The sequence below is a fragment of the Heptranchias perlo genome, chromosome 8 (genome assembly GCF_035084215.1).
Source record: "Heptranchias perlo isolate sHepPer1 chromosome 8, sHepPer1.hap1, whole genome shotgun sequence".
NCBI lineage: Eukaryota > Metazoa > Chordata > Chondrichthyes > Hexanchiformes > Hexanchidae > Heptranchias > Heptranchias perlo.
The window spans coordinates 33,453,143-33,465,535 of NC_090332.1; the positions used below are offsets into that span (position 1 = coordinate 33,453,143).

The following is a 12,393-nucleotide window of genomic DNA, read 5'->3' on the forward strand; positions in this document are numbered from 1 at the left end:
CACCACCCCCCCCCCACCCCCACACCATTGCTTTTTCTTAAATGATTCCAGGGTTTACGGCTCCCCCACTCTGCTCAGGTCCATTCCAGGTGTTGTTCACTGTGTGAAGAAGAACCTCCTGATATCAGTCCCGAAGTTATTTTTTATTGGTTTGAAACAGTGTCCCTTGCCCCACTTCAACAGTTTAATTTAAAATAGTATTCCAGATGAACCTTTTCCATACCATTTACTATCTTATATACCTCTACCTCCTTAAGACACCTCCTATTCAGGTTGAAAAACACAAGTCTCTCCAGTCTTTTCTCATAACTCAGACCCCTGGCAGCTCTTCTCTGCACTGCCTCTGGCACTTGATTGTTTCCCAGCAACCAGAACTGGACGCAGTATAAGATGCGGCCTGACCAGAGCACTGTACAATTTTATCACAACTTCCTTCCACTTGTATTTTACTGTTTCGGTTATGTAGTTCAACATTCTATTGATTTTGTTGATTGCTGCTCTGCATTGGCTGAACATGATGAGCACTGAATCTACTAGGATTCCTAGATCTCTTTCAGCTTCAGTTATTTCAGCCATAGCTATTTCAACACCATTCTTGAAGTATATATGTTGCCCATTTTTCCTTCCTATCTGCAATACCTTACAATTGTCTGGGTTAAATTTCATCTGCCATTGTTCAGCCCACTCATATATTTTGTTTAGCTCATTCTTAGTCATTTCTGGGCTGCCTTCTGCAATTTCACTGCCCTTCTGAGTTTAACCAATCTGCATTGAGTTTCCAAATCTAAGCCACTGATATAAAATTAGAAACAGCAGTGGTCCCAATACGGAGCTCTGCGGTACCCCATTCAGTACTTCCCCCCTCCCCCCCACACCCTGACATTATTGCCTAACCAATACTTGTTGTTTTCTACCCATCAGCCAGTTTATTATCTATACTCCAGTTTTACTCTGAATCTCCACAGCTTTCAGCTTAATTAGTAATCTTTCACATCAAAGTTTATCAAACACCTTTTGGAAGTTTAACAAATGCGTTTACCACAGTCCACTTGAGTTGTCACTCCCTCAAAATGAAGGATATTGGTCAGGCAGGATCTTCCCCATCTAAAGCTGTGTCGACTGCTACTTATTAGATATTATTATGCAGATAATCCTCAAGTTTATTCCATTATTTTACATAGCACTGAAGTACAACTAATAGGTCTGTGGTTCCCTGTGTCTGTTCTGTCATCGCTTTTGAATATGGGCACTAAGTGAGCCTATTTCCAATCTACTGGTGCCTCCTGAGTGTCCATTGACATCCTCATAATGATTGTCAGTGCCTCACAAATCTCCTTGCTAGTCTCTCTCAACACTGAGATAAATATCATCCATGCTGAAGATTTATTTGTTCTAAATCCTTTCAGTTTGTCTAGGGCTTCAATCACATTGAAATAGCAATGTTGAATGGAGACCCACTATGTTGGACCTTGAAGCCAGAAAGAGCAATTCAGCTGGTGTACTTGAATAGTTTGAGAGCAAATTGCTGTCACTAGTAAGGAAAATGGCATCTTTCCTGATTCTGGATGTCAATGCTGTAGTTCTCAGCGATTAAAAATTCAGCACAGACAAGAAAGCATACCGTAGCTCAGTAACTCCCTTCCAGCTTCGAGTCCCAACATGGAAGGTCTCCAGCATGCTGTTGGCAAGGGACGAAACATAAATATTTCTCTTAATTCAAAGGCTACTATACATTCAAATTGGTTAGGACCTCTTTGATCTCTCCCTCCCCCCACCAAATAATATTCCTTTCTAATTTAGCTCCCTTCCACTACCTTTCAGGCATACTGAACATAAAGCTCAGTTATTTATAACAATTTGATTTTCAGAAGAATTCCACTGGATGCCTCCTCCAGCCAGGTTTCCATGGGTCTCCTGGAGACTCGGCATTCACCATACCAGCAAGATGCAAAATGACCTGGATCCCTTCACTGCTCCCGTTTACGTAGGGTAATGAGCCTTCCTCCTTTATTTGAATGGGAGCTCTCTGTGCCTGCAAAATCCCTCCGCTGGAAAATTGGGTGCCCCAGAAACCAGAGCAAAAAGGGCGGGACCAAATCGTCCTCCATTTCCTGACTACTACCACCTTGTTTTCAGGCACAAACATGGCAACAAGGAGGCCAACATTGGCCCTTATATTTTCAACTGGCACGGTGTTGGTAGGAGAATTGAAACATTAGTAAAACAAAATAAAGTGACGGTATATGGATATTCGTACAAATGGGAACTTTGTAGGTAAGGCTTTAAGGTATAGGATGGAGATTTTTTTTGTTAGGAGAGGTGAATATTGTACTGAATGAATATGGATGTCAGGAAGGGAACAATATTGCTATCAGAAATCCACCTTTCATCATTATTAAATGGTTCTAAGCATGGCTCATGTATAAAATTGCTCTGAGACACTTGCTTTCCAGCAAGTGGGAAGCCACAATTGCTGTTGTTGATGGTAGAATCGCTAATATTTCAATTGTAAGATTTGTTTTTAAAAGAATATTTTTCATTAATTTTAAGCGAAACTACACTCCTGCTACCTGCCATTTTGAGTGTTGGTAGAGTGATCAGCCTATGTTGTTAATTCTACTTACTTTCCACCTGATCCCTTTTCCCAGGCAACACATTAAGAGCATCCTACCCGTCACTCCATCTGATCTAGAGACTAACAGGATAACTGGGCTAGGCTTCTGATAAACCATTTTTTAAAAATTAATTTTCAGAATACTACCCTCTAGATGGTTGAAAATGTTATGCTAGTTCTTTTTTAAATTGTGAAAAAATATAAATGCATGCTGTTTCCTTAAAGAAAACAATCTGTAAAACAGTGATTTATAAATAAAGCAAATCTATTCAGTAGCAGAATGGCACTTCACCAGGTAAAATCCTAGGTATGAGGATAGATGCCTCTGAAATAACAGGCATATCAGTGTATTCTCATCTTTTATGAACAGGCTGATAACACACATTTTGTTACGTGAATGTGGGTCATTAACAAGTTATTAATAGTACAGACTACAAGACAAAAGGGTACAAGGTCACCTTAGATTACTGAGATGAGCTGTCATCTGAAAAATATTAATTTAAAGGGGGGGGGGGGGGGGGGGGAGTGGAAAACATATTTAGAAACTTGCATAGAACAAGAACCTAGTGTCAGAATCCATACATAGAGCAAACTTGGTCTTACAAAAATGCAACTATTAATCTCTTACATTGTCTTATTTCCCCTCTCCAGACATTTGTATGTCAAATATATAAATGTTTTTAAAAAAAATCCATGACATAAATCTACTAGATGAATTTGAACACCATTCCCTCAAGTTCCAGGAATCTGCATTTCAGTGCACACTGGGATTTTTAAAAATACAACTTTGCAGCAACCAGAATTAATGCTGCAACTGGGTCGTTTCAATTATTCTTATCAGGCCAGTCACAGAGTTAATGGGCCTTCTGTACTTAAGTATCTCTCGCATTTAATCCTGAGTCAATGTGTAACTTCTTCTGTCCAGTCAATAATTTACTTGAAGGCTGTTGTGCCAACTGTTATTTTCTGTGAACGCCATTTGTGTGCATTGCTGACAGGAATTTCATCAGTGGTGCATGACATCACCTGCAGGTTGCTTGCTGTTATTACAGCTCTTTCCATAAAAATATTTGACTGCTGAATCTGATTCATGCTAACATACTGTCATGGTTGACAGCAAGGAAAGAACCCATTTAGTTGTCCTCACCAGATGTCAGAAAAAAAATCCTTTCTCTAAATCAGTTTGAATCTACCTGTACTTGCACAGGTGAAAGTGGTGTGGCTCTATGAAATAGTACTGCTAGCAATCAGACCATTTGGTTTAAGTGAAATCGCAACTGATTATCACACTGGACTAACTGAGTAAGAAAGTGTGGCACCTAGAGGTTGAACAAAACACTGTACAGTAAATATGAATAATAGGCCTATTAGCCACGTGAATACAACCCAAATTAACTGTCAGTACTACCATTCCTGAATTACTTTACGGTGTATTTTTTCTTAACATCATATTACTTTACTCGGTTTTCCTGCTGCTGAAACAAACAGAGTCCTTGGTACCTTTGAGCACAAAAATAGCACAAAGTACACAAGTGGGGATGGGTTTTTAAGGAGGGGGAAGAATAAAAGACAATCAATTGGGAGGAAAGGGAAAGAAATTTTAAAAATTTAAATTAGCAAAATAATGCATGTTTTACTGGTTACACATAGTAACTGAAATGTTACTGCAAACTCCAGCGTGCTATGCATTGAGCTAGAGCTCAAATACATCTGCATGAAGACTAAACGATCAGAGAAGCCATCCATACTCTAATTTTTCAGATTAGATGTTGGAACAGTTTATGAAAACAGCAACAGTATCATGTTTCTAGGCTCTATTTGGTTTAGCGCCCCAATAAATAGAATCCAATTGGAAAATGAATGAATGAAATTACTTTAATGCATATAACACTATAATCTGGTGAATTATTTTCACAATTTGAGGGAGCATTGCTTTAAATGCTAAATGTAAACATATGAAAATAGAATCATTCTAAACTTAACAAAGGTCCGAGGAAAAATATTAGATAAATTAAAGAAAATTGTTTCTCACCCGAATACCATAAAGTAGCAAAAAGAAAATACTACAGATGCTGAAAATCTGAAACAAAAACAGAAAATGCTGGAAACACTCAGCAAGTCAGGCAGTATCTGTGGAGAGAGGAACAGACAAGTTGTTTTGAATATGCAAACTCTCACAAAACGTCTGGTCACTCCACAGATGCTGCCTGAGCTGCTGAGTTTCCAGCAATTTCTGTATATGTACCATAAAATAGCATTTTTGATCCCTTTGCCTAAAGTGATTCACCATACATGGTATAAACAATTATACAAAAGAATAATTAAAGATTGATACTCCATTTCTTCCAAATGTCTTTGCTTTGGCATCCGAGATTTTATAATGTACATCTCAGAGTCCTTCCCTGTTAAAAAGGGGATGTGTTAATTCTAACTAAAATACTCTCTTCCTATCATATGGTGCTATTATTAAAAGTATGTTTATTCTTTCTGTCATACAACATGTGCAGTTCAAGAAATGGTTAATTGAGATCACATGGTGCAAATGTTGGAATGATAGAGATTATATAGTAACATACAGGACAACAAAATTATGGGTTAAAACATATCAGATTAGTTTCGTTCACTGAAAATAATCTGCATGACCACAAAATATATCCTGCTGTATTGGTGTGAATTTTGTTGAACTTCACATTTCCAAAATATTGGGGGGAATTGTAACCCCCCTTATGACAGGTCTTCTACCACATGCTTTCCCAATCGGCAACCGGCCAGCCTCTCAATCTGGCTGGCTGCTGGGCAGGAAACAGAGTAAAACAATTCTAATGAGGTCCTGCCGTTAAATTCGGCAGGACCTCCTCCTTCCCAGTATTTCCAGGTTTCCCAGCCACTGCCACCCACCCCCGCCTCCCCGTAAATATTGGGGCCTATATTTCAGTTTGTTTTCTGTATGTAACGCTGTCAATTGTATATCAATCTAATTTAAAGTCCTGCATCAACAGTTATATATATAAAAAACATAACATTTATAATATAACTAATAAAAGTTTAAGCATTCACAAAATAAAATAGCCAAACTCGCCCAGAAAATTTCACATGTTCTGTTGGAAATCCGTGCAATAAGTCTTGCTCCCAGAGGCTTATACTTTCTCAGGGGCCTAAGGCTTGAGTTTTTACCTTTCCTGAAGCTTGCTTCCACTGGGGTTTCCCTCCCAATAATTTTCCAACATGTCTGACCTCTACTATTAGTGCAATCCTTCCATGGTGCCACTTGTTCCTTCTTTTCAGCCCAAATTGCTTCTCAACCCACCTTGCCCCATCCAACTACTTCTTCGTGTAGGCCGCCCTACCCATTTTGAATGTTTTCCATCAGGGCCTGGCTCAGCCCAAACCAGGCCCATGTGCTTCCTGACCCAACCCAAATCCTCTTGGTTGTTCTGGCTCCACTCCCAGCTTTGCTATCATGCCCAATTCTAAAACTTAACAAGTTTATGCCTCTCTTATAGCAGCAACTTCTGGCCCCAGCTTCCTGCTCTTCCCACCCAGGTTGGCCTGCCTCTATTGCTCTGACTCTGCTCCCAGCAGCTGGTACCTGCACTCTGACTTCCTGTGAGCAATATCATCGGAAATGTGCCAGTTTAAATGCAATATCAGTGGGTTCATCTGAGAATCACTGAAAAGGATTAACAGTTTAAAATTAGGCATTTGCTTCTGAGTTCTGATATATGGTCAGATGAGGTGTTCAGTTTTGTTTTCTGTGTATTTCTGACGTTATGAAATAAAACATCCCATAAATGAAACTGATCCAAAAACAGGTGGAATGCACAATTTATGAACACACTAAAATAGAAACCTAGGAGGGAATTTTAACCCAACTCGCCAGGCGGGAAATTGCCCGGATTGGGTCGGCCGTCCGTATTACACCCACCGCCCAATTTTATACTCCATCGACTGCCCTTAACTCCTACTCATTTGTTTCCTCCCTTCTAAGGCGTTTTTAATCCAATTTGTTACCCTTCCCTTAATTTCATGCCCCTTAATGTTCTCCAGTAGACTCCTTGTCAAAGGTTTTCTGATAGTAGATGCACACCACATCCACTGCAGTTCCCCATCCACCATATCTGTCATCTCCTCGAAGAATTGTCTCAGACTTGTTAAGCATAATCTTCCTTTCTAAAATCTCTGTTAGCTGCTTCTAACTATTTTCTTGTCCTCTAGATATTTATTAATTTCATCTTAATTAAAGATTCCAAAATTTTCCCTACCATTAATGTTAAACTACTCCTTTTTTTGGAAATGGGTATTACATTGGCCACTCTCCAGTACTCCAGCACATACCACACTCAATAGAATCCTGTAATATAATTTCTAGAGTCTCTACTATTTCTTCTCCATTTCTTTCAGGATCTTTGAGTGTATCCTTCAGGTCCTGGCACTTCTGCTCCCTTAGCATATCTAACTTCTCTATCATTTTCTTTTTATTATATCTCTCATCTCATGTTTAACCAATTGAGGATTTAGCTCCTCCCCAATATTCTCTTTTGTAAACACTGATGCAAAGTACTTAAGTGTCCCCACCAATTTCCATTTATCCTCTACTAACTCACCAGCCTCTCCTCTCACGGGTCCCAACTTACATTTAACAATTTTTTTTACTAAGATATTTGTGGAAGAGCTTACTGTTCTTCTTAATATTTTGAGACATTCTCTCCTCATACTCTCTTTCCTTATTTCTTAACTTATTTCTTATTTTCTCATATTCTCTAATTGTTATATCTAATGCCCTCTTCTACAATTTTAGTTTGTTTCTATTTTTTTTAATTTAACTACAGCATCCTGAAACACGAATTAGTCTCCATTTTAATTGTTGATCTACAGTTGTGTGTGCCAATTTCTCTTTCCACCTCACCCATCAACTACAGATTAAAAACAACAGAGGCCATTTTGATTTTGAACGATAGTACAAAACCGATGATATCAAATCAACCGCCCGTTAGACATCTCTCCCGATTTTTAATAGAAATGAAAATCGGGAGATACACATTCCGGGCAGCTGATTCATTATCACTCGTTTTACACTATGGCCCAAAGTCAAAATTAACCCCAATGAGTGGTCTCAAGATTCTCAAAGTATTGAACCTGTGGATGGCACTGAAAACAAAATATCATGGGCTCAATTTTGAAATGGTGGCGGGTTGGGAGGCGGTGAAGGTGCGCGTAGCAAACCCGAATAAACAAACCTTACCATTTCCAACGCGATCGAATCGTAATTGATGGTGATTAACGTGCTCTCCGGGTTTCGCGCCCGGAAGCCAGCCTGATGGACAGGCTGGCTGCCGTCAGAAGCTGCAACGTCGGGGGGGGGGGGGGGGGGGGGGGGGGGCCGCGGGGGGCGAGAAGGAGAGAGCGCGAGACGTCATCCGGCGCTGGACTGGAAGATCGGGGGGGGTTGGGGGGAAGAGTGGAAGATCGGGGGGTGAAGAAGGGGAGATCGGAGAGGGAGACATCGGACATCAGAGCAGGGTGGGAAGGTAGGTTGATTTTGTGTTTTAACTTCATGCAATGGTTTTTGATGTAATTTATTTTGTTTCTTTTTGCATGACCCGGCTCTTCATGCCTAGTTTTATCAGGCATGAATCAGAGGCGGTGGGAAAGCCAACCAGGTAAGTTAAAAATCTTTCTAAGTACGTAATCTGTCACAAGTAAAGTGCCTTAAGTACCTCAATGAGGTACATTTGGCTCTTTAACTATCATCCCACCGGCAATTAAAGTCGGCGGGACTTCCGGATTCGGGACGCCCACGCGTACACAGGTGCGTCCATGGGGAACTCGGACATCAGCGGGTTGGAGCCGGGCACCGAACCCGAACGGGATTTCTGCAATTTTTGGAGCCCCCACCCCCAACGCACCCGCATTTTCCCGGGAAAATCGAGCCCCATGGTGACCAATGGATTACAGTGTCATCAGACCTAAAATTAAGTGTCAACCCCAAACAAAACACACAGAAATCACAACCATCAACCTCTTAGGTAACCCTCCCCATCATTCCCATTAAGATCCCACCCCCCCATGCGAGTGCAAGACAGTCCCCAATCCCCCACTGAGCAAGTTTTTGACCATACTCCCCCAATGAACAAAATGTTGGCCTCTCCCGCCACTCTCCACTGGCTGAATTTCCCATTCCAATCCACCCACTGGCTTCCAATCTATTCCCCCTAATCCCCACTGACTGCAGTTGCCCTCACAGGCTATCCCTACCACAATTCATTTCCCACGCAAAGCACCCCCACCCTTCTGATTATCTTATAATTCAGGATTGGCCTCTGCTTTCAACATGAAATTAGCTTCATTTGTGCCTATCCTACACAGGAAGGATTGATACAGCTTCTTGATAGCAACAGGAATGTATAATAGTGCCTCTAAGAGATTAATGAAAAATGGTTGTTTTGTTTTTCTCTTTGATTTGGCTACAACTTAATTTTAAGCACAGAATATAGTTGTTTTTTCGCCAAGTCTTGCAATTTTCTTTTCAGGGAAGCTACGACTATACAAAGTTTTTTTTTAAATAATAAAATTTCCATTCAATAGGAATTTACATAAGAAGCAAATGCTTTTTGGAAAATAATAAATTCTACCCATGTCACACTTTTTAATTGCAAAGAAATGCTTTGCATACCAAATCGAATACACACATAAAGAAAGGTATGTGGGCTGCATAATGCACGGAATAGAAGGCTAACAAAGTACTTTACATGCAACTAAGTGTTCTAACCTGGGGCGCAGTACATTTTCTCTATGGCACTGCTGTCATAGGAATCGTCAACCTCACTCCATCTGCTAAAATACGTTAGTTGAATGTGTCCTAAAAACAAAATGACATGAGAAATCAAAACAATTTTTTCCTACATTTTCTGTAGAAGTGAACTGTAATTATTCTTTTGTAGCTAAAAAACAGTATCATTAAGAATAATGGCATCATTAAGCACTAGAAGCTATTACTGTGGGTGAATTCACTGCACTGGAAATGAGGCTTCAGACAGGAAATGAAGATACTAATTATAGGATAAAACGCCTACTCACTTAATTGGAAGCAAGTAAGCAACAGCAAAAGATATTAGGAAAAAAATGCATTTGCAAAAGTTCCTGACCTTTGTCATTCAGCAAGATGTTGTTTGGGTTCAAATCCTGGCATATGATTCCTTCTCGATGAAGTGCATCAAGGGCTAAAACCATCTCTGCTGCCCAATGCTGAATGCAGCTCTCTGGAATGTGAGCATTGGAAGCTTGCACAAAACTTTCTTCCAACTCTTTAAACACGTGTGATACTAACTTATCTCCATCTGTTCTTGTGGCACTGTGGCTTTCTGCCACTGCTTTTATACTTGTATTCTCAGAATGTGGGACACTGTCTTGTGTTTCTTGGTCATAGCTGTCTGTGTCTTCTCTGAATGTTTGCTCTTCATCTGAAATATCTTTTTCTTCTGTAATTTTTTCTTTTACAGTTAGAGAAACTTCTTTGTGATCAGAATAAATTGAACTTTCTTCACCTGAATCTGTACCACAAGGGCTGACTCGGTCATGTAGTTGAGGACCAGGGCTCAGATTTCTATGAATGTGTGCGAAGTCTGAGGTGCTACAAGATGCAAATGATGGCATATTTTCAGCATGGATGATGGCAAACAAGGAATTATGTTCTTCTTTCTCAACAGGCATACTGGCATTGATTTGCTTGTACAGGTCTTTTTCCTTACTATTCTCAGAAAGTTGTAACTGTTGTGTTGAGGTATTATCTCCGCTTGCATCACAAGAGCCATCTTCCTCTAGTAAAATTTGTTCCGGGGTTTCTTGAGTATTCATGCAATGATCAATATTATAATTAATTTGTAAAACGTCAGGTTTTTCATAGAGTCTATTCTCTGAATTATCAGTGTTAGTCACGCTGCATTTATCAGATAAAACATATCCACCTGTGTCGCTGTCCTGCGAAACACCTGGTAAATTCACCAACAGATCAGGCCTACCCTCCTCGCAGCTGCTTGTATCTCCAACTGCTGCATCCAGAAAGGAGATAACTGGTACAGAATCATTTGAGGATCCTCTGCTGCAAGTATCTGGGGCCAAAAAGTTAACTGACTCCAGTTTAATGTCACTGACATCAAAACTGTTCTTGTTACTATCCAATTCAGATACCAGCTTAAAAATTGGTGCTGACTCTGTCTTTACATTTTGGAATTTTTCTGCTAGGTCAAGACTTGTCAATTCATTTGCACTGTCCTTGCTGTCAATTCTGAAAAATTCCATTGGACTATTTTTGGACAGATTTAGAGACTCAGAGGTTTTTGTAGGACTAAAGACCTCAACGTTAATGTCCTCTGTGAAGAAGCGAAGCTCTTGATTTGTAGCAGGGGAACAAAGACTGTCGTTACTAAGAATGGAATGCGACCGTGAGGTAACTCCGATGTCCTTGGAACTTCCAGGTACATCTTCACAAACTGTTGGCTCTGTTTTCTCCTGTTCATATTCATGGCACAATGTGAGATAGCTACTAGTACATTCTTCTTCAGCTGCTTCAGAGTCCGATGATGGTGATCCTAACAGTTCATGTGAATTGTCCTGAGTATCTTCATCTGGGGCACTGCTATCATCCTGTGAACTTGAAGTCAGGTTGCTCTTCAAAGGCAGGCCCTGAAGCATATTTCCAATGTCACTTCCTGCTGATCCTACACTGCTGCCCATGCCTTCATTGCTTGACTGGTCCATGGTAAAACTATCCTGTACTATTACTGTTTTGGGATCATGTTTGTCCAAGTCAGAAGCTTCAAAACTTTCCTCAGACTTCTTCTGGAGGAATTTGCATACATAGGACCACAGTTTACCCCCTAAGTTTACAAAAAAAAAAGAAAAATTATTAGTAAAAATAAAAAGAACTTAAAGGCAATTTATTTTGTTTTTCTTTGATTCACTATCCTTGAATGAGAACTCTACTTATTTATTCATACCATTAAATAAAATATCAACTTATTACAATTTTGTGCAAGCGTTTTTAACTTGAGAAATGCAGGTTGTAACATTGTCATTTTTTAATCACTAGAGAGAATGCCATTTCCTGATTCTGGGAAGAAGCACATCATTGCAAAGAGCATGCTGGGAAATCCTGCAGCTGCACATGCGATAGGATGTTTCACTTGGGGTGTGATAAACGAGTTCTTATCTCGCTGAAGCCCCATTAACTTTCTCAATAAATGGTTAACATCATAAGTAACAAGCTCAACAAACATTTAATATCTAAAACTGGATAAGCTTGTGTGCCTACATAAAGAATTAATCTGAATACTTTAATAAATAACATTTAAAATGTTCCTGTAATAATGAGTCAGAGAACCAACATTAAAAAGAAATTGCTCTTTTAAAAGTATTTTGTGTCTTGTGTCCATTACGATCTATTGAAGAAGCTTGTTCTCAGAAATGTTCCGAAGAATCATGGGTGCATGCAACTTTACATGAATCAACAGCATTTATATATAAGTGCAAACAATGTGCTTACTTTAATTCTTGTAAACAATTTTACAACACCAAGTTATAGTCCAGCAATTTTATTTTAAATTCACAAGCTTTCGGAGATTATTTTCGGTTATTTGTTAATGTATCTAAAATATTTTGTTCTGGAAAGCCTATTTATTATTATCTGCTTCACTTAGGTACTAAAATCACGCTGAGCATCTGCACAACTAACTGCAGCCCACATGAACATCTAGGGCTATTATCATGTTCAATTGATCGTG

The 12,393-nt window shown here is 39.6% G+C and overlaps 1 protein-coding gene across 3 annotated transcripts in view; it reads right to left on the reverse strand.

The window, feature by feature from the left end:
* rps6kc1 (ribosomal protein S6 kinase polypeptide 1) overlaps window positions 1–12,393 on the reverse strand; it is a 161,994-nt gene that overhangs the window by 18,503 nt on the left and 131,098 nt on the right. For all 3 annotated transcript variants that reach the window (XM_067988924.1, XM_067988923.1, XM_067988925.1), the window contains 2 exons: window positions 9,760–11,490; window positions 9,384–9,473 (listed from right to left, as the gene is read on the reverse strand). In XM_067988924.1, coding sequence (XP_067845025.1) covers window positions 9,384–9,473; window positions 9,760–11,490 — 1,821 coding nt within the window. The remainder of the gene's footprint in view (window positions 1–9,383; window positions 9,474–9,759; window positions 11,491–12,393) is intronic.